At 41.7% G+C, this 26,402-nt stretch overlaps 1 protein-coding gene across 2 annotated transcripts in view; it reads left to right on the top strand.

The window, feature by feature from the left end:
• The window catches only part of LOC129862728 (ceramide kinase-like), a 33,430-nt gene extending 26,937 nt beyond the window's left edge, over positions 1-6,493 (top strand). For both annotated transcript variants that reach the window (XM_055934642.1, XM_055934643.1), the window contains one exon: positions 421-6,493. In XM_055934642.1, the coding sequence (XP_055790617.1) occupies positions 421-508 (88 nt within the window). In that variant the 3' untranslated portion in view covers positions 509-6,493. The remainder of the gene's footprint in view (positions 1-420) is intronic.
• Positions 6,494-26,402: the final 19,909 nt, after the last annotated feature.

Consider the following 26,402-nt stretch of genomic DNA (forward strand, 5'->3'; position numbering starts at 1 on the left):
AGCGCGCTCAGGACCTCAGACTGGGGTGAAGGTGCACCTTCCATTTGGACAACGGCCCTAAGCACACAGCCAAGATAATGCAGGAGTTGCTTCGGGACAACCGTCTGCATGTCCCCGAGTGGCCCAGCCAGAGCCCGGACTTGAACCCGATCGAACATCTCTGGAGAGACCTGAAAATAGCCGTTTTTGCTTTGTCATTATGGGGTATTGTATGTAAATTAATGAGGGGGGAAAACTATTTAATACATTTTAGAATAAGGCTGTAGCGTAACAAAATGTGGGAAAAGTGAACGGGTCTGAATACTTTCCGACTCCACTGTAACCAACTTCTGAAAGTGCAGTGCAGAAAATCAACATTTGACTTGATTTCCTGCCTTTGTTTGCTTAAAACAATCTCTTCTTTGTCTTCTGCTCTTCCAGAGTGCACTGCCAGTTGATCAAGCTGTTTGCGCGAGGGATCGAAGAGCAGCCTGTGTTTGAGGACCTTCCCAACCCGTGTGCAGTATAGATCCCCCCCCTCTGCTGCCCTACCCTATCAAAGTCACTGGAACAGTCCTACTGCATTTCAAAGGCTACTGCTGTCATATCCTTACCCCTGAACACTACCTTTTTCTGATATACTTTGAGGTCTTTCAGACATCTGTTTTCTGGGGCCATTTTTGTTTGTCTGCCACATTTTAGAGGTCACAAGTTCACAGGTCAAGGAGTACTGGTGATGGTACACCTACAGAGAGGTTCACTATCCACATCCTGAAGAAGAAATTATGAAAATACTAAGCGGTATTGAATGAAACTCTTTTCCGCTCTCCTTTTTCAATAGAGCGATGTTAACCTAGCAATTAACATGCTGTTCAACATTTATAGAACTCCTCTTTGCACGTTTTACAATGTATGCTGCTCCAAATTATGAATAACTGTTACGACATTTTGTTTATTTATTCATTTAGAGAAAACATTTAATTAGAGGATGTTTGAATTTTGCTAGCTGCTTGCACTTTTGTTTCAAATAGGCCGTATGCATTTTGACCTTATAAGCAATGCCTTGTTAGAAGTTATTTCACAGCACCTAAAAAGCATGAATTTGAATACATATGTGTTGATGATCGGATATTGGGTGAACCAGAGAACTCTCTAGGGCAGTGTTTCCCAACTCCAGTCCTCAAGTACCCCCAGCAGTACATTATTGTTATTGTGCCCCCGAACAAGCACAACTGATTCTACTTGTCAACTAATCATCAAGCCCTTGACAATTGAACCAGGGGCCTCATTTATCAACCTTGCATACATGTCTTACTTAGTTCTGAGGTACGTGGAGATTCTAGGATTTGTGTAACAAATGTATCAAACTATCGCACGCAACATATACGCATGTTGTCATTGTTAAATCAGAGCCATACGATATTTGTGGGCTTGTAAACAAGCACTAAAACTTGACTTGAAAAACTTCCTCCATTCACATTTTATGATAACAAAAATTCCCAAATTTGCTGTATGATTTGAAGATGCTGGAACTGGGCCAGGATAGTTTCTAAAATAAATCGCAATAGCACATTTGATCACATTTCTGTACATGTGTGTGCAGAATGTTTTTTTAAATATTTTGCAGTGACATATGCCTCCTATAGCGAGTGCCAAACACTGTCCACGCGTACTGCAAGATTGATTGTCCATTCGAAACATTTTAAAAGTAAATGCTACAGCCCACACTTCTATGCAAGAATCTAATTGTTGTTCAATATTTTGTTTATCAATAGAAGATAGAAACACAATTTCCTGCCTTGGTATATGCTCTGAGATGAATAGGCTATTATGTCTCGCTCCTGTCGCAAAGCAATACTGTGGCCTACCCATACTGTCATATAGGCTATCAGTCTATGGTTGGCTATTGAATGAGTGATGGATAAATGGTAGCCTAATAATTGTTGCGAAGCGGGAATAACCAGTCGTCAGAAAAGGAGAAATGACCTGTAATATGATTTAGGTCTATATAATAAAAGTTAAATAAATATATTAGGCAACATGCTGCTATGCGATCTTCATACCAACAGCAAATGCATCTGTGTTATCGTTAGACCAACGTTTTAATGTTTTTGTTCGCCTAACATTCTTAGAATTCCTGTGCATCAAACACCTAAATTTCTGCCAAAATAACAATATTTGCTTGCAATACCACTAGAAGTTGCATGGTTTGAGATTTGCGTGGAGCTATGCATGCTTTCAAGTTCAAAATTGGTAAATACCAATCTTTACAGGAAAACTGGCAAGGTTTAGTCTTTTTTTGTACGCACGCATTTTGATAAATGAGGCCGCAGTTGTATTTGTCTGGGGCTACAACAAAAATGTGTGCTGTTGGGGGTACTCGAGGACAGGAGTTGGATAAAACACTGCTCTGGTGGTACCATAAACCAGCCAGACTCTTACCTTAAAGGAGAAGTTCGATTTTTTTAATTTTCTTTTTACAAACAAATCTGTATTTTGAATGTAAATGGCATGTTATAGAAAGGTCCAGACACTTTTTTTTGTGCGATTTCACGTGTTCGTGAGAAACCCCAAACAGAGATTCTCTCCCTCATCCTCGTTGTGCAATACAGGTGCTCTGAAAAAAAACATGAGTAAATGCTCCAAATACGTCATCTTTTAAACGATAATGCTCTCAGTATAGCAATGCAGGTCTTTAGATATTGTACACGTGTAATTGTGTCATTCCCAACTTTTCCGCAGCGTTATATTCAGTTTTGTGAGACTAGAGTTTCCCATATCCAGTTGTTCCATTATCTATGTAGCCTGCTGCTAGAATGGACGGAGAGGGATCACTCCAGTCGCAACAAAATGGAATATAACGTCGCGAATAAAGTTCAGAATGACACAACTTCATGTGTACAATATTGGAATTTGGCTTCTAGGTCCCCTCGTTAAGGCCAGAAGTCGCTAAAGCAGGTCTTAGTAACTGGTATCTGGGCCTTTGAGCCATAAAATTGGCCAATGGTGTCCTTAAGCGATTAAGATGTTTCAAATGTGTAGTCTATTTAACCCCTCCTCTGGTAGAGTTTCTGCGAATCTCTTAGAGGAATGTGTCCGTCTCCCCTCTATCCATATGTCTGTCTAATAAATAGTTGTTCACGTCATCTTTTGCATACAGCCTTTCTCCACACCTTGAACAGTTTTTAATTCTAAAGACCTCACTATACTGGGAGCTTTCCGGTTTCTAAAAGGACTTATTTGGGTGTTTTTGGAGCATTTTTTTCATGCTTTCTCAGAGCCCCTGTACTGCACAACAAGGATGAGGAAGTGAATCGCTGGTTGGGATAAAAAAACGACATTGTCCTTTGATGTGACATTGAAACAAACCATCACCAAATCTAATGGTACACAAAATGTCCAGACTGGCAAGATTCACATGGGATGCTGAAAACTCAACAATGTAGCTCATCAACACAGTGTATGCACTAAAACGTGTGACTTGGTACCATAAAAATAGTAGCTTTAGGCACATTTTACCAGCAAATCCAGCAAGTCATTCCAGGTTTAGATTCCTTGATATCTGAGGTATAGCAGTTAAAGGAAAATTCCACCCCTTAAACTATCTTTTGACATTTATTTCATTAGTCCATTGTTCATATTGTCTCAATGTTTTGCATGTCAGCAATCAAGTTTTCAAGATGTATAACTTTCAAAATACAGAAATACAGCCGATATGATGCATTTTGCATCAACTCATGCTGCATTTCAATCATATGATGCAATTTCGATTGCATATGATGTATTTCGAAAGTTAAGATATCTATCTAACTTGATTGCTAACATGCAAAACATTTTGTACTAATGAAGCAAATACTAAAAGATTGTTTTTGGGTGGAGTTTCCCAAAAAGGTTTCTGGTTCGAGTTAGTTGAGAAATCAGATTCATTTTTTTCTTGAGCAAGGAACCATAATTCCCCCTGTAAGGCGCTCTGGATAAGAGCATCTGCTAAAATGACAAAAAATTGAAACTGCATACCATATAATCCAGTGCTGCACATCCTATGCTGGGTGTCACTGCCCTCCGCACTGTCCCGCTGGTCTTGCTGCTGCAGACTAGGAAAATTGTAGCAGTTGCTGAACATGAATATGCTGTGACAACAGTGACTAGCTAACACCACATGGCTGTTTTCCGCCCATCTGACCAAAATACGAGTCTCTACTGTATGCTACGGTGACGTAGCTTGGTTTTAGACTCATTGTGCACTGATTTTTACTTTGGCATCCTCATTTGTGAGGAATCTTGGCTGCATTCACAATTCCTTTCTGACCATGCACTCTCTTCTCTGAATTGTCCACCAGGCAGCCATCAGGCAGATGGTCGTCCATCCATCCAAGTTCCTTTTAGCTTTAGCTCGGCAGAACAGAATTACGCTGATTCATCATCCACTGTGACATACACCCCTCCACCAGCACTAGGCACCCATTCAGTTTGGTTCACTTCCAGGCCCATTAGAAACTCTCTGTATCAGCGGGGCCACTCTTAATGCTGCATTCTTAATCTTGGAGGTGCTCCCCTCATTTATGCCGACCCGCTTTACATTATAGGAGTGCTGACTGTAGCAGAGTGCGGCTCCCCTATGGAGGGGAGAGCAGTGTGCGTGTGTCTGAGAGGCCATCACTCCACTAGAAATTGTGGGGCCCTAGCCGTCACCCCTAAGGAGTGTGTGTGTGGTGTCAATACAGCGCTGTGGGAAGTGCAGTGTAAACGCAGCCACAGCATGGCAGAGGAAGCTTCACGAGGCTCAGCATTGCGTAGCACCGATCAACTCTGTCTTGTAAGGGTTCTCAGTGCAAGAGTAATGACACCACACACACACACAGCACACTCTCGTTAGGTTACAACTGATATCCTGATTTATTGGTATGTTTTTACCAATAAAACCCTAAACAAGCGCACACCAGAAACCCCCTCTGTGATCTTGCAGGATTCAAGATGTTACAGGTATGTAAACTCAGCAAAAAAAGAAACTATTTTCAGCAAACTTAACATGTGTAAATATTCGTATGAACATAATATTTAACAACTGAGACAAACTGAACAAGTTCCACAGACACGTGACTAACAGAAATGGAATAATGTGTCCCTGAACAAAGGGAGGTCAAAATCAAAAGTAACAGTCAGTATCTGGTGTCGCCACCAGCTGCATTAAGTCCTGCAGTGCATCTCCTCCTCATGGACTGCACCAGATTTGTCAGTTCTTGCTGTGAGTTGTTACCCCACTCTTCCACCAAGGCACCTGCAAGTTCCAGGACATTTCAGGGGGGAATGGCCCTAGCCCTCACCCTCCGATCCAACAGGTCCCAGACGTGCTCAATGGGATTGAGATCCGGGCTCTTTGCTGCCCATGGCAGAACACTAACATTCCTGTCTTGCAGGAAATCACGCACAGAACAAGCAGTATGGCTGGTGGCATTGTCATGTCAGGATGAGCCTGTAGGAAGGGTACCACATGAAGGAGGATGTCTTCCCTGTAACGCACGGCGTTAAGATTGCCTGCAATGACAACAAGCTCAGTTCGATGATGCTTTGACACACCGCCCCAGACCATGGACCCTCCACCTCCAAATCGATCCCGCTCCAGAGTACAGGCCTCAGTGTAACGCTCATTCCTTCGACGATAAACATGAATCCGACCATCACCCCTGGTGAGACAAAACCGCGACTTGTCAGTGAAGAGCACTTTTTGGCAGTCCTGTCTGGTCCAGCGACGGTGGGTTTGTGCCCATAGGTGACTTTGTTGCCGGTGATGTCTGGTGAGGACCTGCCTTACAACAGGCCTAGAAGCCCTCAGTCCAGCCTCTCTCAGCCTATTGCGGACAGTCTGAGCACTGATGGATTGTGCATTCCTGGTGTAACTTGGGCAGTTGTTGTTGCCATCCTGTACCTGTCACGCAGGTGTGATGTTTGGATGTACCGATCCTGTGCAGATGTTGTTATATGTTTGCCACTGCAAGGACGATCAGCTGTCCATCCTGTCTCCCTGTAGCACTGTCTTAGGCGTCTTAAGGTACGTACATTGCAATTTATTGCCCTGGCCACATCTGCAGTCCTCATTCCTCCATGCATAAGGCACGTTCACCCAGATGAGCAGGGACCCTGGGCATCTTTATTTTTGTGTTTTCAGAGTCAGTAGAAAGGCCTCTTTAGTGTCCTAAGTTTTCATAACTGTGACCTTAATTGCCTACCGTCTCTAAGCTGTTAGTGTCTTAACGACCGTTCCACAGGTGCATGTTCATTAATTGTTTATGGTTCATTGAACAAGCATGGGAAACAGTGTTTAAACCCTTAACAATGAAGATCTGTGAAGTTATTTCGATTTTTACGAATTAAATTTGAAAGACAGGGTCCTGAAAACGGGATATTTCTTTTTTTGCAGAGTTTATGAAGAATGATGTGGAGGTCTGTCTATTTTGGTTGAAAGTGGAACATTCTAAGAAATGACTACATAAAGAGTATTTAAACCTCTGAATAATTGTGTGGACATGTTATTGACTGTGTTATGCCTGCTGCAAGCGGCCAATATAATGATGGTTTGCAGAACATTCATTTCCAACACTGATGCAATAATACATTGTCTATTCAGTAAAGTCAGAATTAATTGTCAGAGGCTTGAGGTCGTTTTGCATAGCAGACTTATAGGCTCTTTCACACAGTGGTTGAAGGAGACTAGAAATTTTAGGCATAATCAAATCCTGCTAATTCACAAAAACGCACACAGGAACCTGTGATTATTAACATTGCTCTTTGCAGATATCGCTCTGCCATTTCCTGGTTGCTAAAATTAATAGTTTGCCCGATGTCAGTTTGTGACGAAATAAGCTAGTATAGTGTAGATAATAATTTTACCATCTAAACCACTGAAATGTATTTTGCATAACCACAAATATTGTTGTTTCAGCTGTTTGAAGCTGGTGAACAAAACTAAATTAAAAGACGCAAAAACAAAACTTAAGAACGGCAAGAATAGAAATAGCGCAAATAAAACAGATCTATCGCTTCTTAATCTACTTAACTCACATTTGTTCGGTTCGCCCAAAACGTTATACTGCCACTTTATTTTAAATATATTGGAAATGCAGGTGATCACTAATGTTCAACTATATGAAATGCTGTGGGGTTGGAAGAGATTTGTCTAATCCGTGTCATTTTGACTGAACTTGATTAACTTCCAGTTGCCTGACAAGGTCAGAAGGAAGTAAAGGTTAGGGAACTTTAATACACTTGAGAGAAAATGCATACCTGCATTAAAATAATGGCGCCTAACCTAATAAAGCGACGGGACCAGAGCAGTCGAAAGGTGATGACGTGGACCTTTTACGTAATAGAATGAGAGAGAAGTTTTTTCACTGAACTGCCTCTGGAAAAAGATGCCCTGTCAAGCAAGACTTTGGAGTTAGTCAATGTAGGGGAATTTCACCTGAGAGGGTTCAGGACCTCAATGCCCTGCTGTTGACCAGGTTCTGTGGTTAGATGTCCTCAGGGATTGGGAATTGAATTGAGCCTCGGCTGCAAAATCACCAGTAACGTTATGAAAAACACAAGTTATATTTGGGCCATATCTGAGAAATGTATTACAGTATGTGCCTAATTCATTTGGGGTTTACCTGCTTGTTTAGAATTCGTATCAAGTGCCATGTAATGAAGCTTCCATAACAAGGGGAAATCAATAAGCCCTTTCTATTGGAAGTGATGTAGGCTACAGTTTATATCACAACAAATATTAAGGTATTTTGTGCCACAAATTAAAAGCAATTTGTTAGTCAAAAATATATATTTGAAATGGCAGGTCTACACACTTAGGGGGGAAATGACCTCGATACAGGGCTTTACCAAGTCGATGAAAGCTAGTGGCCTGTCTCCGAGGCTTACAGCTCTATTATCAATACAGATATGTGACTCAAAGCCAGTGTGTGTCCTAGTATCTTGGAACATAAATGACACCAAACGCCGGCGCACGCCCCATTTTGTGAGGGAGGATACAAACGAGACGCCGCCTGCTTTTATGGGCTCGTTACATAAAAATGACAGCAGGGAGAAAAATAAAGCTACACCAGCGCTTTTATGCCACTGCCCCTGGCATGATGGGGAGATATTTCTACTCTCTACCCCTCCCAGCCGCCGTCTTTTCTCGCTGTTGTGATACCCGCCATACATTACGCACTATCTGGACCAGCATGACAATGAAGCAGGGTCATTTTCCACTTGCTGTTGCATCTGCAAGTGGGTTCCAATCTCACACACTACACACACAACCTAGCTAGACACACACGCAAGCATGCGTGTGTGTGTGTGTATAACCCTCTCCACAACCCCCACACAAAGGGCTCTTCAATCTGTATTGCGGAAGTTAAGCGTAACTGCATGATTGAATGTTGAGCGCAGACTGCAAACACGAGAAGTGCTGCACATGTGTGCTCAATCTGAAATTACCTTTACATTTCTAGCTTGCAATCTGTAACGCTTCAGCGATACAGGTTGAATAGAGCCCTTACTGTAATAGACATGGTGAGATTCAGAGTGTGCCTGGTGAGAGAGCAAGATATCCCAACCAAACTGCAGTCAGTGTTTTGTGCTGTTTAGCAAGATGAAAAAGCAGCAGTTCACTTCTACGCCAGCCTTGATGGGGGTCACATGGAGAAACTGCTGCTATCACTAATCTCTCCATACTATCAGTCAACCCACTGAGCCACTGCAGTGCAGAGCTTATCTAGAAATCCACATAAGCTAGCAGGAACATAAGAGTAAACAGATTTGTCTGCCATTTACTGTCCTTACATCGATCATTCAGTGAAAATATTTCCAGGATATGCTAATCGGCCTTCCTGCTATGGCTGAGAAATTAGCAACTGGACTGTTTCACCGCTAAATGCAGATGGAATTGCACAGCTAATGATGCTGTAAGATATATGCTGTAAGATATTCCAGTAGTGCTTGCTGTTACACACGCACACACACTTTCCTGTAAATTATACTACTAAGCATACATACTCATACGCATCTGTAATGGGTCGTGTCCCACTGCGGGTCTAATCGGCTGGATCCATGATTCTTTTGGGAGCTCATCCATTGGGAACAGTGTTCATGAAAAGCCTGTGCTGCCATGTACTCCTTTTCTCATTGAAACGGTTAAAGGATCTGCTTCTTCAGAAGAGATGCTTGTGAAGAAGCTATATGACACAGTGAGGTCAATTCACCTAACGGATTATCATTGGATAATTTTGTGTGCGAGAGAGAGAGCAAGAGAGAGAGCTCAGTGAACAGGGAAAATTACCATATTGATCATGGGTTGGCTGCCTTTGTAGCAGGGAGAGCGGACCTTGGGTCTCTCCTCTCAAGCAATGAAAGATACATTTTCTCCATCTCCTCTCCACCCAGACCAATCAAAAGCTCATCCTCTCGCCACTCAGCCAATGAAAAACAGATTTCCTCTCTGCCCTCTGACGCTCACCAAAACACTATATTTCAATTTTCAGAAATTTTAGCAAATTATTATGATTCTTTCTTACAGCTTTTTTTATGACATTCATGGCATAGGGTTGTTTTCCCTGTTCCTGACCCCTCCTGTCTCAGCCTCCAGTATTTATGCTGCAGTAGTTTATGTGTCGGGGGGCTAGGGTCAGTTTGTTATATCTGGAGTGCTTCTCCTGTCTTATCCGGTGTCCTGTGTGAATTTAAATATGCTCTCTCTTTCTCTTTTTTATTCTCTCTCTCGGAGGACCTGAACCGTAGGACCATGCCACAGGACTACCTGGCATGATGGCTCCTTGCTGTCCCCAGTCCACCTGGCCGTGCTGCTGCTCCAGTTTCAATTGTTCTGCCTGCGGCTATGGAACCCTGACCTGTTCACCTGACGTGCTACCTGTCCCAGACCTGCTGTTTTCAACTCTCTAGAGACCACAGGAGCGGTAGAGATACTCTTAATGATCGGCTATGAAAAGCCAACTGACATTTACTCCTGAGGTGCTGACTTGCTGCACCCTCGACAACTACTGTGATTACTATTATTTGACCATGCTGGTCATTTAGGAACATTTGAACATCTTGGCCATGTTCTGTTATAATCTCCACCCGGCACAGCCAGAAGAGGACTGGCCATCCCTCATAGCCTGGTTCCTCTCTAGGTTTCTTCCTAGGTTTTGGCCTTTCTAGGGAGATTTTCTTAGCCACCGTGCTTCTACACCTGCATTGTTTGCTGTTTGGGGTTTTAGGCTGGGGTTCTGTACAGCACTTTGAGATATCAGCTAATGTAAGAAGGGCTATATAAATAAATTTGATTTGTTAATTGACAGACATGTATTTGTTTGAAATCCATCACCAGATGGTTTCATTTCAGAGAGACAAACAGTCAAATGTTGTTGCAAAATGCTATATATCCACCCCACTCTCAGATTTAAAAAAAAAGTAGCACTGCAAGGTTTTACACAGTCAAATGTGACAAATAATACATTTTTTATTAATAAAGAACTATGCAAATGAATCATATGTGACATCAATATGTATTTTTTTATATATTTTTTAATCAATACAGTAATATGAGATCTGTTTGGAAAATACACAGGATACACACGTTCCATTCCAGCTAAACAATGGATATACTGTATAGCAGTATAATACATATCTAACATATATAAATAAAAAATCTGAGAACAGTAATATTTTACAGACAGATAAAGGTACTCATATGCATTCATTTCAGATGTTTTTACAAAACCGTGTAGTTTACCAATAAAATGGTCTGACAGTGAAGTGGACATAAGCATTCATTTCAGATGTTTTTACAAAACCGTGTAGTTTACCAATAAAATGGTCTGACAGTGAAGTGGACATAAGCATTCATTTCAGATGTTTTTACAAAACCGTGTAGTTTACCAATAAAATGGTCTGACAGTGAAGTGGACATAAGCATTCATTTCAGATGTTTTTACAAAACCGTGTAGTTTACCAATAAAATGGTCTGACAGTGAAGTGGACATAAGCATTCATTTCAGATGTTTTTACAAAACCGTGTAGTTTACCAATAAAATGGTCTGACAGTGAAGTGGACATAAGCATTCATTTCAGATGTTTTTACAAAACCGTGTAGTTTACCAATAAAATGGTCTGACAGTGAAGTGGACATAAGCATTCATTTCAGATGGAAAAAACATACAGTAAATGTTAAGAAACTCTTAAAATATATATAGAATTTGTAGCAGTGAACATTTAGCCTCAAATCTCGAAATGCAATGAAATAAAACTCCCTCAACTACATTACTGAACCTCACATATGTCCCATTATCAGTAGAACCCTCTGTTTTCAGGAAACACCAATCTACGAGGTTGCAAACGGTATCATGACAAAAATGCAGGTAATGTATTCTCTGCCACTTCCTCTTCCTCATGTGTGGGTCTCAACCCACCAGCCAATCTCAGTTCTGCTGCCCCAGAGACTGCCCCAGACTGACATGACAAAGAGTATTGCCCAGGTGTAAAATAGTAAATAATGGCTGCTTCTCAAAAAGTATTAAACTATCTAGAGGAGTGAAACAAGGTTGTCCACTATTGGCATATCTATTTATTATGGCCATCGAAATGTTAGTTATTAAAATTAGTTCCAATAATAATATCAAGGGGCTAGAAATCCAGGGCTTAAAAACAAATTTGTCATTGTATGCTGACGACTCATGTTTTCTTTTAAATCCGCAATTTGGATGCCTGCATAGCCTCATGGAGGATCTAGATAATTTCTTTAGCCTCTCTGGATTATACGTGTACTGTACCATATTACGAATCGGCTCGCAAAAAAATACAACTTTTACATTATTGCGTAGTTTACCAATAAAATGGCCTGACAGTGAAGAGGACATACTCGGTATTCATATCCCGAAAGAAAAAAACGAACTCACTACAATACATTTTAATAGAAAGTTAGCAAAAATATAAGATCTTGCTATTTGTGGATAAATCACCCTAATAAATTCTTTAGTCGTATCCCAGTTTACCTATTTACTTATGGCCCTGCCTATACCAAACAACTTGTTTTTTAATGATATGAGCAAAAAATATCCCACTTTATTTGGAACAGCAAGCCAGATAAAATTAAACAGGCCTATTTATATATTGAATATGATTTCTAAGGGCTGAAATTATTAAATAATAAAGCATTGAACCAACCTCTCACTAAAGGCTTTAGTCAAACAAAAGTTGTACTTAAATCCAAACTGGTTTTTCAGCATATTAGTAAAAATGGCTCACCCCGTGTTCAAATATGTCCCTTTTCCCTTTATTCAGATTATAACCTCTCACTTTCGGTTATCTGAAAGTGAAATAATCTCCAAAATATCGGTATTTTTAAAACAAGCCATAGAAAGCTGGTTGCAATGTATGTTTAATCCGCCAGTTAAGAAAGAACAAATATTATGGGTAAATTCAAACATATTAATTGACTAAAAATGTTTTAATCTTTGATAATGATATCATGAATAGGACTGGTGGAGTTATGTCACATGCAGCTAACACAAATAAATGGAAATGTCAGCTCTTTCCAAAATTACAAACACCGGATTGCAGCATTACCACAAAAATGGAAGAGGCAAGTGGAAGAGGGAGAAGGTAAGGAACTTGTCTGTCAGACCTACATTAAAGACCAAAATTGGTTAAAGAAAATTGTGCGAAATAAAAAAGTATACCACTTTAATTTAAGGGCCCAAAAATTGACAGCTGCGCCATACAGGTTGCAAAATAGTTGGGAATAGATTTTGGAAGCGCTGATTCCATGGCACATTAATTACACCGTGCTTTAGGGTTTTCCTCTATAATTTGTCTTCTGTATCTGTTTACATTATTTATTTTATTTCAACTATTAGTTTGGGCTCTCAGAACCAATTTTTTGTATTGCAGTTGTATAGCTGTAGCTCTAAAAAATGACAGTTTATAAGCAAAGATCAGTCAGGCAAAGATCCTTTTCAGGGAACGAAACATTGTAAACCAACCTAATGAGGGTAAGGGGAAAAACGTGGGAAAAACAGTTCCAGTCCTTTCATGTAAGAAAACATTTCAGAGAATTGGAACATTGCCATAAAATCTAAACCTGCTCACCACACAGTGCCCCCACAGTTCAGTATTCAATACAGCGAATCGATTTCCCTCTGAACTTCAGCACAAATCTAATTTAGAAGGACAGTAAACAAAAAACAGTATTACCCTCACAGATGTTTCATTGGCCATAGCTGCAGCGGTCGACAGTGCCATTGGAGAGTGAATGGGCTGCCCAGGAGACCCCATTAATGCTAGTGATAAGCCCACAAAGGAGGAGTGCTGCCGCTGGAGCATTGTGAGACCACCTCCTGGCCTTTATGGTCGAACAGCACAAGGATAGTTCTGGCTTCTGTGCCCCAATGAAACATTTTTCACTTAAGGTCCTTCTCTCCATACAATACAATTACAAAGGAGAGCTTCCAAGAGTGAGAGCCCTTCATAATTCAATATTTGTGTGTTCAAACTATTGGTACATGTGAACACCCCCTCACAAGCCTGTCTATGCACGCGCACACGCACGCTTCCCACAAACGGTAGCCTTGCTTAACTCAGCTCAGATAAAGATTGTGGAATTTCAAATCAAGTTTGTCAGTTGGATTTCACATGGTAGAGGAGATGCTGGGAAGTAACGATTTGTCCAATTCAATGTCAATGTCTTCTATTTCATCTTCAGAGTGTTATACAAACCGGGAGATTGACCCTGTCTGACAGCGGAGACCTGTGCTGTTAACCCCCTCTTCCATCTCTCCTACATGCTGTCCGACCCTTGGTCTCCTCCCTGGAGCTGTGACACCTTTCCCCTTTTTTATCTTCTCCTCACATATCACTGCAGTCCTGCCTCAGATCTCAGTCATACATCCTGTGTGTCTCCAGGCAGACATCGGCTCAAAATGGCTGTCTTCAATCATCTTTGTAGGTCAATCGCTGTCACTCAATCTCAAATCGACCCCCATTCCTTATCTCCCAGGGCAGGAGTGTCAAACTAATTTTGCCCCGGGGGCCGCATTCGGTCTTCAACGAGGGCTTGTGGGCTGCACTGCAAATGTGTTATATTTCCTTGCTCCAACCTCCAAATATAAATAAAATATTTACATTATATATATATAAAATGTTTTTTACTCAAACCACCCGCAGGCCAGATTGGACCCCCTCTGTATGTTTGACACCCCTGTCCTAGGCACTGGATTTGAAATGATAGGATGGGTATAAGCACATTCGATCATATGGCCATTCAATCTATGGCCAAAATGTTATGCTTTCACACAACCTTCATTAGGGAGTGATGAAGTTTAGCCACCAATTTTTTTGTCAATGTCACAAGCCTTCCCATATGAACTCTAATTTAAACCCAAGAGCAAAGAGATTATTTTGACTTTCAAGGTGAAGGGTGTTGGTAGGAAAAGGAGAGTCCCTAATGGGTGAGGAGTAATATAGATTAAGAAGAAAGGACTGTTTCTCTTGGTTGTATGTAGAGCAGTTGGAACGTAGCAGAGGCGGTCAACCGGAATCAGCCAAAACCAAAGCAAGGAGACTTTGGGATTTCGTTCCAGATACTGAAGAGAAGCTCCCCAAATAAAAAAACACACCCCTATATGATTTGTCATTGGCACCAGCTGTCCCGCCTATCCGGCCCTGGTGGCAGTGTCACAGAAAAGTTCTAGGAGCGTGGCCAAATGGCAGTCTGAATCACACGTCTGGGAGCCACCAGAGACATTTGCTGGGCACATTTAAGTGACCTGACTAACCTGTCATTTTGTCCAAAACCACAGGAGGTGGTGGTCTTGCCTCTGCAACCACGGCAACGGGATGAGGAGAAAAACAGCCATCAGCCCATTAGCTAACTAGCTAATTATAAAACACTCGCTAATTATAAAAGACATCAATGGCTGTCATGCAAACTGCCTTCGTTTTTATCGTGGCCATGACTGCCTGCCATTTTGTCTCTATCTGTTGCCTGGATGGATGAGGCCCTAATCAACAAACAACAGTGCGGAGGCTGTGGTCCAGTTATCTCCATCATCCAGCGAGTGAGGGTGTCTGAAAAGGAGGTTGCCCAGTGCTTTGTGGCAAATGGACTAACGGTTATCATTATCTTCAGGCCTCTGTGGAGACAGTGGTGCAGCGTGAATGACAGATGGGGCCTTGATGAGGTACCACACAATGTTCCAGGACCTAGTGGAGACTATCTCCCTGCAGATAGGAGGCTGGTTGCAGTCTGATGGAGACTCATGTGGAGGACATTTAAACAAGGGGGTTTGGAGGAAGAAGCTGCTGATTTGACAACAGAGAAGCACTTAATTTTAATTTAGGGCATTTTCTGATTCAGATCCTGGAGTGTTTGGTACCCTGATCTATGCTTAATGTTTCACACCCCCAGAAGTATATTGAGTTAGCTAGCTAGATTTGGTTATGGGTTACAAGATTGCAAACAAATTCTGCTACCTGCCTGAGTGGTTGGTCCATGATTCAGAACCAAAGTACCAGATATTGTGATATGTTAATGCATGTTCCATGGAACTACATGTACAATACAGGAGGCTGGTGGCACCTTAATTGGGGAGGACGGGCTAGTGGTAATGGCTGGAGCGGAATAAGTGGAATAGTATTAAATACATCTAACACGTAGTTTCATGCCATTCCATTTGCTCAGTTATCATTATTATGAGTTGTCCTCCCCTCAGCAGCCTCCTACCATGCACATTACACCCACCTTAAAACCTTCACACAGATCACAGATTGCTGTGTTTGAACTGTTCTAAACACCAAAGTTAAAATCTAGGATAAAGGTATACATCAAAGGGAACAACCTCTCTTCCTCTCTCCTCTCCTATTTCTATCTATCCAGGTGGGAGAGCCTGGTGGGCTTGCAGTACTGTAATCACCTGGGGGCCACTAAGGCAGGTTTGGGCACAACCCCCTGAGCAATAAAGTCACCCATCCGCCATGCATGCCTCCTGTACACCCACATTAGTTGAACCATTTGGTGGGAACATCACACCTGCGGGGGTTGGGGTCAATTTATCTTGCAGGCATTTGAGGGGAGTTCACTATATGGGTCTCTAAAGTGATACAAGGGGCCAAACATATATCATAGTGATGGTCTAGAAATAAAACACACACACATTACCAACAGCAGATGAGATGAAAGCTGGAAGATATGATGTATGCAAAATACATGTAAACACAAACACACCTTGCATGGCTATATCATTTGTCTGCTTCGGTTCGAGCCAACTCACAACATGTGGCATGCCTTGTCAGTCCTCTGAAACAGAGTGGATGGCTCTGAACACAGCCAGTCCCATTCTCACAGTAAACACCCCAGCCAGGCATCTGGACTGCAATAAGCAGCGGGGCCAGCTACTGTAACTCCCACCTGTGGGCCAATGTGTGAGCGGAGGAGAGGAGCGAGGGATAATACAGGGCATTCATCCTAAATGATATACAGTGTTTACTTCCTCCAGGCCTCTCTAACTGCTCTCCTCTGTCTGGCACTTGAGACGAGCACAGCAGAGGCCTGAGGGGGCAGACAAAGTGTGTGCGCGTGTGTGTGTGATTACTGAAAGAGATACTCGAATATCCAAAGGGATTCAACTGTCTTTTGTGGAAGCCCATATATAAGATACGTCTTAGTAAGACCTCTAAGCTACCTTCCTAATCCAAGGAGCAATGTGAAGAGAGCGAGTGAGAGATATTGTGTGTGTGTGTGTGTGTGTGTATGTGTGTGTGTGTGTGTGTGTGTGTGTGTGTGTGTGTGTGTGTGTGTGTGTGTGTGTGTGTGTGTGTGCCGTACAAAATTAACAGATAGAAACATAACAGAAAAAGTCCAGTATTTTACTGTGCACCCTCTTTAACAGTGCAGCCAGCAACCATGGACTATTTCATTGCTCCATGACTCTCATTCATGTAGACACACTGCCATGTTGTGGTGAATGGAAGCATTACAGCGTACTGCCTGATACGTTTTCAGCTTTACCTTCTGAATCCCCTGTACTGTGCAAGAAACCAATTCGATTCCTGTTCCACCTCCAGCAGTTAAATGCAGTTCCTTTTCGGAAGAAAATGCTGTCACTATCAAAATAGTATCTCAGAGAGAGAGAAAGAGATTGAAAAGGGAAAGAAAGAAGAGTGAATTAGTGAAGCGCACCTTAGCAGAATGTTTAATGAAGTCTGTCCAGAGGGAGGTGATTAATGGGCAATGCGCTTCCCTCCAGATGGCCATCATGCATCGCCGGTGAAGACAGAAACTCGATCACAACGAATGCCACGCCGACCACCGCATGCCCACTCTGGAGAAACACAAACACTGACAGAAACCGTCGCACAAGCGTTCACATAATGTTGGTACATATCTATTGTAGAGTTTTCCACCCACTTTCACTCCCCCATAAACACACTCCCCAGCTCCACTCACTCTTAAAGAAGTGGGAAATATTAGAGCGTCGGCACACCTTACCCTCACATCTGTTTATCCAATTAGACAGCAGCACCAATGTCATTCACGCGTCTGAGTCTTTCCTCTCTTTATTGCGTCTATCAACAGGAAACCCTGATAACGTGGTGTGACACAATGTCTGTTTTCATGACGACAACCTTGAGAGTTTCAAACAATATCGCTTTGAAGTGTCTGACTTCAACTAAGTGACCCCAAGGTTCACTGACTCACTGTTCACTCCATCTCACCAACCAATCCTTTTCGATGATTGATTCGCGGATTTCATGAAGTCACATAGAAAGGTGACACGCCAATTTCTAGATGTCTGCGAGAACAGATTGTGTCTTTCAACAGATAACCCCCCGGCTTCAACATTCCATGTCAAGGAGACGGATCTGAAATGCCCATTGTACACACATCGTCACCCTAACATTATTATTTTCTAAAATGCCCATCATAAGAAAATACAAGGCATCACATTTTGAAAGAGGGAATCTTCTTGCTTAATTTGTGAGTATTTCTCTTTGACTAGTAAACAAATAACATCATCCTGATGTTAATGACTTTTTTTTCAAAGATAATGTTCTTGGAAGCTTCACTCGTCTCGTTTGAAGACATGTAGCATGGAGGGATATAGTAAGTGGGTTCTTCATATACCAGACAGCAGGCACAGTTGAAATACTTTATTTAAATCACATTACAGTTGAGATGAATTAAAACATTTCAAAGGACGTGGATATCTGGACACATGGATACAGATAGCACCTTCTTCTCCGCACAGCAAAGGTGCCCATGACCGCTGACACAGAGCAGTTCCTCGCTAGCTGCTTCTGCCTTTGTCTTATGCAGGCCTGCAATCTGAAGGCCACGTACTGTCAGTCTATGTACATGGCCTCGACTCCCAAATATCAGCACCACAAGCTTGCACTGATAACCAAGGCTGTTAAGACATGACACGAAGGACTGGTATTTCAGTCACTTGTCAGAAAAGGTCTGCTCCATGTAAGAGTCAAAAGAGCAAACTACTTCCAAAATGAGCACCTCCCTTTGGCCTCCCCCACAACAACGTCTGGCATATTTGGCATACAAGAAACATATCATCATCAACATTAAACCAGCCTGAAAGAGTTTGTGAACGTGTGTTGTTGGTGACACTTCCTGTCTCACCTCAGTAGCTATCAGGTCGACAAGGCAGTGTCTAGCTATGTACTTTGTATGAGTGTCAACCATTAACAACATATACCCAAGAAAGCAAAGGTAACTGAACTAAATTACTATCGTCCTGTAGAACTCACTTCTGTCATCATGAAGTGCTTTGAGAGACTGGTCAAGGATCATATTACATCTACCTTACCTGACACCCTAGACCAACCTCAATTTGCTTACCGCCCCAATATATCCACAGACGATGCAATCGCCATCACACTGCACACTGCCCTATCCCATCTGGACAAGGGGAATCCCTATGTAAGGTTGCTGTTCATTGACTATAGCTCAGCATTCAACACCAGAGTAACCTCCAAGCTCCTCATTAAGCTCGGGGCCCTGGGTCTGAACCCAACCCTGTGCAACTGGGTCATGGACTTCCTGACGGGCCGCCCCCAGGTAGGTGAAGGTAGGAAACTCCTCCTCCATTTCACTGATCCACACAGGGGCCCCACAAAGGTGCGTGCTCAGCCCCCTCCTGTACTCCCTGTTCATCCATGACTGCATGGCCACGCACGCCTCCAACTCAATCATCAAGTTTGCAGACAACACAACAGTAGTAGGCCTGATGACTAACAATGACTAAACAGCCTACAGGGAGGAGTTGAGGGCCCTGGGAGGGTGGTGCCAGGAGAAATTTGGCTTGGCATCTAAAACCCTCGCAAAATTTTACAGATGCACAATTGAGAGCATCCTACACCAAAGTGCTAGGTTGTCTTTTGTTGGTAGGACCTGAAATCTCGCCTCAACACAAAGTGAGAATGTCTTCGCCAATAGCAGCATTCTGATACATGGAGTGGGAGACAGAATGGTAAACACAGTCCATAGCAGCGAGTTTCCCAAGCAGCCTCAAGCTAGTCCAGTGCTGCCGTAGCTGCATCTGCCTGATACCAAGGAGAAGGAGAAGTCTACAGTGTCCGGAAACGACTTCACCATAAATGTTCTGTATTCAGGGTTCACTCAAACATCGTTTAAACCTTGTTTTACTATTGACAGCTGATTTCAGGATTGTCTATCGATCTACTTAAATATAAGTCACCTGATTTATTAGTTTCAGTCTCTGAATTGTTTAATCAAATTTTTCGCCGCCAGCTCCTGATATCAGGGCATAAAAACTACAATCTGTCTCCTGAATTAGCCCAGCTCGGCGCACATGTGCTCTAGGCGAGCTCAATCCAAGTTCAGTTTTGAGAAAGGGCATAGGGTTAGCTGGACGTTTCTGACTTTTTAAGCTGACTATCGTATTTGTTGAATAAATCTGAAGGCCCTGCAGGAATATAATTAACATAATATGAAAAACCCATATAGAAATCTGTCAGTTTAAGATATCTGTTCCCCACATCCGCCGTTGTCGCACTCCCACGTCTACGGTGAAAGGTGGCAGAGCTAGAGCGGTGTTTGTCAAACCATGAGACATCCTGAAAATCGGTCTTCTCAAAAAATTGTCTGTAGGGTCCGAACAGTTTGCGGTACACAGTATTGCTCGAGGATGCCCGCAGGCCCCACAAAACTCGTCCGAAGGTCCCCTGATACAGATTGAAAAAATGTATGGAAGTATACAGTGGGGCAAAAAAGTATTTAGTCAGCCACCAATTGTGCAAGTTCTCCCACTTAAAAAGATGAGAGAGGCCTGTAATTTTCATCATAGGTACACTTCAACTATGACAGACAAAATGAGAAAGAAAAATCCAGAAAATCACATTGTAGGATTTGTAATGAATTTATTTGCAAATTATGGTGGAAAATAAGTATTTTTATTCAATAACAAAAGTTTGTCTCAATACTTTGTTATATACCCTTTGTTGGCAAGTCTTCACAAGGTTTTCACACACTGTTGCTGGTATTTTGGCCCATTCCTCCATGCAGATCTCCTCTAGAACAGTGATGTTTTGGGGCTGTTGCTGGGCAACACGGACTTTCAACTCCCTCCAAAGATTTTCTATGGGGTTGAGATCTGGAGACTGGCTAGGCCACTCCAGGACCTTGAAATGCTTCTTACGAATGCTTCTTCAGTCAGCTGCTTCCACAAATGACTTGGAAAAAATTGCCTTTGTATACATCGGATATAATGTCCAAATAAGGCTGAGGCAGGCGTATTTCTTCAAGGGCATTGATCACTACACTTTGATAAAGTACCAAAGGCATATCTAAAAGACCAATAACACAGTGTTAAACTTTGTGGATTCCTGCTTAACGTCAGCAATTCCAATTTTTAGGCAGAATACATAACCATTCATGCCCTGTCTGTCTACAGTGTATATATGCCTTTTGGTTGGGAGAGAGAAGGCCTGTATCTACAAGCCATGGTAGTACGCAGGCAATCAAGCATTTCATTAACACTTTATAGACAGTGGGCAAGAGAGAGATGTCTCTCCATGTAGATGGATCATCTGTCTCCTTAACTTCAACATATGTTTAACCCCGACATCCTTAACAAAAACTCAACAGCCTGACTCAAATAGAGAGGAATGATATGTATGCTAGCTTGCTGGCTAAGGCTTTCCAACACTGAAACTTTTCCAAGTTAAGGTAAGCTTTCGGTTTTATTAATTTATTTAAAAAAAAATGGGAATTGAATTCTTGACAAATATAAATGAGATTCCAGAAAACCATGAATACCTTATATTTCCCACTAGAAAAAAGTGGATTCCTAATCTATTCTATTCTTCTCACCATTAAAAAAACATAGATACAACATAGATACAAAATGGCAATTTGGTACCCTTTGAAAACACTTTGGTGACAAGCACTGAACCAAACAAAGCAACGACTGAACTGTCCTCAGACTCTCTCATTCACAGTTGAGCAGCTTAGCAGAGGGCACTCATGATATACATTAGGAGGTGCAGGCTCCCTGTCAGAGGGAAACCGGAACATTCCTGAGAAGGTTCCCCCTTCAGGTTCAACAGAATGTGTAATAACAGTACATGGACAAAAATGGTTCCAAACCCAAATATGTCCAGAGCTATCTCTGTTTGCAATTATGAGCAGAATTGTGAGCAAACCACCCCAAAAAAATAACATTCAGTATGAGGCAAGGATTAGAAGTGCTGTCACCACTCCAGTGAGGGCATGCAGATAACAAATAATGGTGAAGAGTCGTGGCAAATGAAAATACTGGTGCTTGCTGCAAACAGGGTGCCTCCCTGGCTATGATTAAATCCAGCATCTGCTGACAGAGAGCAGATATCATTCTGCGGCACGATGCAGCATAGCACCGAAAAGGGAAATGTTCAAATGGAAAAGGGCCGTGATAACACAGCAGACTGAAAGATATTCAAATTCGTCCCCCAGACAGAATAGGAGCCCATTACTGAGGAAAGTATCCCAAGAGCAACCATGAAAACAATCACACCTCTAAGACAGGAGATGTGTTTACTTGGTGTCCAGGGAGAGGTGTTGGCAGAGAAGGCCTTTGGGCCAAATTAAAATGTTCCAAGATTTGTTCCCTTGGTGCAACGCTTAGAGACTCACCAATGGGAATTTACCAGTGAAAATGAAATACAGATACAAAACATTTCTTTGCCACCCGGTCTCTTTATTTTACACATATACTCTAAGGATGGCAATGGGTCAATATTTTTGAACAGATTTGATTGCACAATGATGGCAGGCTGCTTCCCCGTTATCTACTGTATAGTCCTGGTCCCGGTGCAGCTGTAGAAACAACCAGTGACAACAAGATAAGTTGTCTTAGTGGTCTTTGAAACGTGTGATTCAGACCTTTTCACATAGAGCGTTAGCAACATACAGTAGCAATGAAACACATTTTTCAACCATTGATGATGCTAAGTTCATCTGGCTAAATACAACAGAATTCAACAGAAAACATGATGTTTACTAGACAGGACCTTTAACCCCAATTATCATATAACAAGTGAGCCAAACCTTGGTATTAATGCTCCTGTATCCTCTTTACCAGGGAGTATTTGTCTGACTGACATTAACTTTAGGAATTTATTACACTGCAATTAGCAGGAACAGCTGGGTAACCAGAAGATGTTTCCAGGAATAATATGCTCTGAAATGTCAACTTTTACCACCACTGGGACTTTCCTTATTAAACCACACTGGCTGGCTGCTGCAGCTGCACTGCACAGAGAATCGCCTGGCCACCGCATTACAGAAGTGACATTAATATTCGCCTCACATGGAAAATTCAAACTGGAGCAAAAAATAAGTAGACATGGAGCAAATTAGAGATTGTGAGATAAGGGTTGTCAGTAGGTGAAGTCATTATGAAAACCTGTAGTAATAATTGTCTGGTGTGTCTCCGTAACATAGCGTGGTTTAAGAGAAGTCCCAGTGGTGGTAAAAGTTGACCCAAATTGATAAGGCAAGTGGCTAATCTTCACTGCCTCTTTCTTTATCAATGTGGGTCCCTCTATATAAAAACCATAATGTATAAAGGCTTCATAAGCACTACATAACTGCTTCACAAATCACAGAAGTCATACTACATAAACTTTGATCCAGTTACCCCTTTTCTCTGTCAAGCATGCCCTTCCACTGAGTATGCAACCATACCTACATGGCTCTTACAAGGTGCAACCTGCCAGTTTACAGTTTGATAAAGGTATAGGAAACACCTCCGTGGTTCCAGCGAGAGCTGTAAGTGAATACGCTGCTCAGTACCGGAGGGAGCCAGATGGTTTATTCATACAGAGAAAAATTTGCATAGCTTCCCTATGGCTTCTTAACAAGAGGACCAGCCTGGGGAATAAGCCTGATATTTCAATATACAAAAGCTCATCACAACAGTTTACAAACAGCTGCAGGGACAGCAGTATTATGCCTTAAAATAGTTTTTTAATTGTTTTCTCTCTACACCATCACTTGAATGGGTGAAAATATGAATTATTATACGGTTATTTATAAGCCTTTCACAAATTGGTTATCGGAATGAGGGCAAATTGGAAGCGTAGTATTCTGTAGACTACATGTGACTGGAGAACGTTCTTGAACATACCTCTGAATCTTATGATCTAGTGACACCAAGTGGCTTTGGTAGGACATATACAAATGAAATGAGTGAGCAATTAAGTCCCAAACTCTGCTAACTTTGAGCAGTGATACCAAGCTACCGAGAAACTTGAAAGAAAGAAAAACATGTTGTTTTAGCGAGAGCCCACAAGTGAAATCATGCACCCTCAGTCGGGGGGTATTGGAAAACAGATATTCCCTGGACCGCATCAATGGAATGAAAGGGGGGAGGTCAGCCCTCCCTATCACAAGACAAATAAATTGCTCTCCCTTTCTTTTTGTACGACTCTGAATGGCCCGGAGGGAGGTCAGAAGACAGAAAACAGATGCCTTCGGCAAGTCAGCAGACCGTGTTATAATCTGCATGTGTTACTGGTGATGACCAGCAAAGCTTTCGAACAGCCAGGGATGTACAGTGTCTCCAGAAAGTATTCATACCCCTTGACTTTTTCCACATGTTGTTGTGTTACAGCCGGAATTTAAAATGGTTTAAAACAAGATTTTTTGGTCACTTCTATACTTAATACCCCATAATGTCAAAGTGGAATTATGTTTTTAGCGATTTTTACAAATTCATAAAAAAGTAAAAGCTGAGATGTCTTGAGTCAATAAGTATTCAACCCCTTTGTTATGGCACGCCTAGATATATATTTATATTCTGACATTGCTCGTTCTGATATTCCTTAATTTCTTTATTTGAATGTTTTGGGAATTGTGTGCATTGTTTTGAATTGTTATTTGTTACTGCATTGTTGGAGCTAGAAACGTAAGCATTTCGCTGCACCTGCGATAACATCTGCAAAACATGTGTACACGACCAATAGATTTTTTTTCCGAATTTGATTTAATAAGATTAATACTGTAATATATTTTTTGGGTGAACTCCCAAAGTCTTACTTGTTTTGGCTTTTCAACATGACATATCTGATTGAATCAATGTCAGATAAATAAATAAATAAATAAAGATTTTGTTGGTAACAAAGATGCCAATTTTTTTTTTACAATCAGTATACAACCTAACTAATTAGGACATTAGCCTAATGTAATTGCAGCCAGTTTTGCCCACCAGGAGTAGGCTAGTTTTCCATTGTTTGCAGTCCCCCACCTTGTAAGAAACAATGAGATTACAGTTGTGTGCAACTCTTCATTTAATCTAATTCACTCTAACAATGTTTTCTATGAGCTGAGAATTGAGTGATTTCAATTGTTGAAGGTCTGAGAGAAGAGCACTGATGAGGTTCCTCTCCAGTGTGTATTATCTGGTGATGTTTTAAGTTACCCAATTGTGTGCACTCTGATGAACTGTTAGAATATCAGTTCTTATGAAGCACTCCCCACAGTCAGAACAGGAGTAAGATTTCTCTCCTGTGTGCAATCTCAGATAAACCGTTAGACCACTTGATGGGGTAAAGCACTTCCCACAGTCAGAGCAGGAGTAAGATTTCTCTCCTGTGTGCAATCTCAGATAAACCGTTAGACCACTTGATGGGGTACAGCACTTCCCACAGTCAGAGCAGGAGTAAAATGTCTCTCCTGTGTGCACTCAGATGAATTGTTAGATCACCTGATGTTGTGAAGCACTTCCCTCAGTCAGAACAGTAATACGATGTATTTCCAGTGTGTACTCGCCTGTGATGTCTTAAGTTATGAACTGTTAAAAGATCAGATCTTGTGCAGAACTTCCTACAGTCAGAGGAGTACAGTCAAAAACATGCTGGGGTCGCCCTCTAGTGGCCTCATGGGTGGAATATCATTCATATTTTAATTATCATGACACTAGGCGAGACCCAAATGCAGACACAGGAGGCAGATGGTTGGAGTTTAAGATGTTGAATAAATCCAAAGGGAATAGGCAAGAGAATGGTCGTGGACAGGCAAAAGGTCATAACCAGATCAGAGTCCAGGAGGTACAGAGTGGCAGACAGGCTCGAGGTCAGGGCAGGCAGAATGGTCAGGCAGGCGGGCACAGAGTCCAGAACATGCAAGGGTCAAAACCGAGAGGACTAGAAAAAGGAGAAAAGGCAAAGCAGGAAAACGGGGAAAAAACGCTGGTAGGAAACATACAAGATGAATTGGCACAGAGAGACACAGGGATAAATACACTGGGGAAAACAAGCGACACCTGTAGGGGGTGGAGACAAAAACAAGGACAGGTGAAACAGATCAGGGTGTGACATTAATATTATAATGAATAAACAAACAAAAAAATGTAAACTGCCGAAAATCCCGTGTTTTTATGTCAAATGGTCAGTCTTCTGTGATTTATATAAAGTGTAATATTGGGATGCAAACTCAAAATGTAATACATTTAACCTTTCTAGCTCAGGGGTTCCGCTAGCGGAACACCCACAACATTCCACTGAAAAGGCAGCGCGCGAAATTAAAAAATATATTTTTTGAAATATTTAACTTTCACACATTAACAAGTCCAATAAAGCAAATGAAAGATAAACATCTTGTTAATCTACCCATGGTGTCCGATTTACAGTGAAAGCACAACATATGATTATGTTAGGTCAGAGCCAAGTCACAAACACACACAGCCATTTTTCAGCCAACAATAGGAGTTAGAAAAAGCAGAAATATAGTTAAAATGAATCACTAACCTATATCTGACATTGTACATGTGACTTTTTTAAAGTCCAAACCATGTGTGTGAGGTGTATACTTTTGTGTCAAAGTAGATTTTTTAAAGATTACCAAGACCCAATATGTGTGACCCTAATTTAGCCCACTGCAG

The sequence above is a fragment of the Salvelinus fontinalis genome, chromosome 9 (assembly GCF_029448725.1).
Source record: "Salvelinus fontinalis isolate EN_2023a chromosome 9, ASM2944872v1, whole genome shotgun sequence".
NCBI classification, from domain to species: Eukaryota; Metazoa; Chordata; class Actinopteri; order Salmoniformes; family Salmonidae; genus Salvelinus; species Salvelinus fontinalis.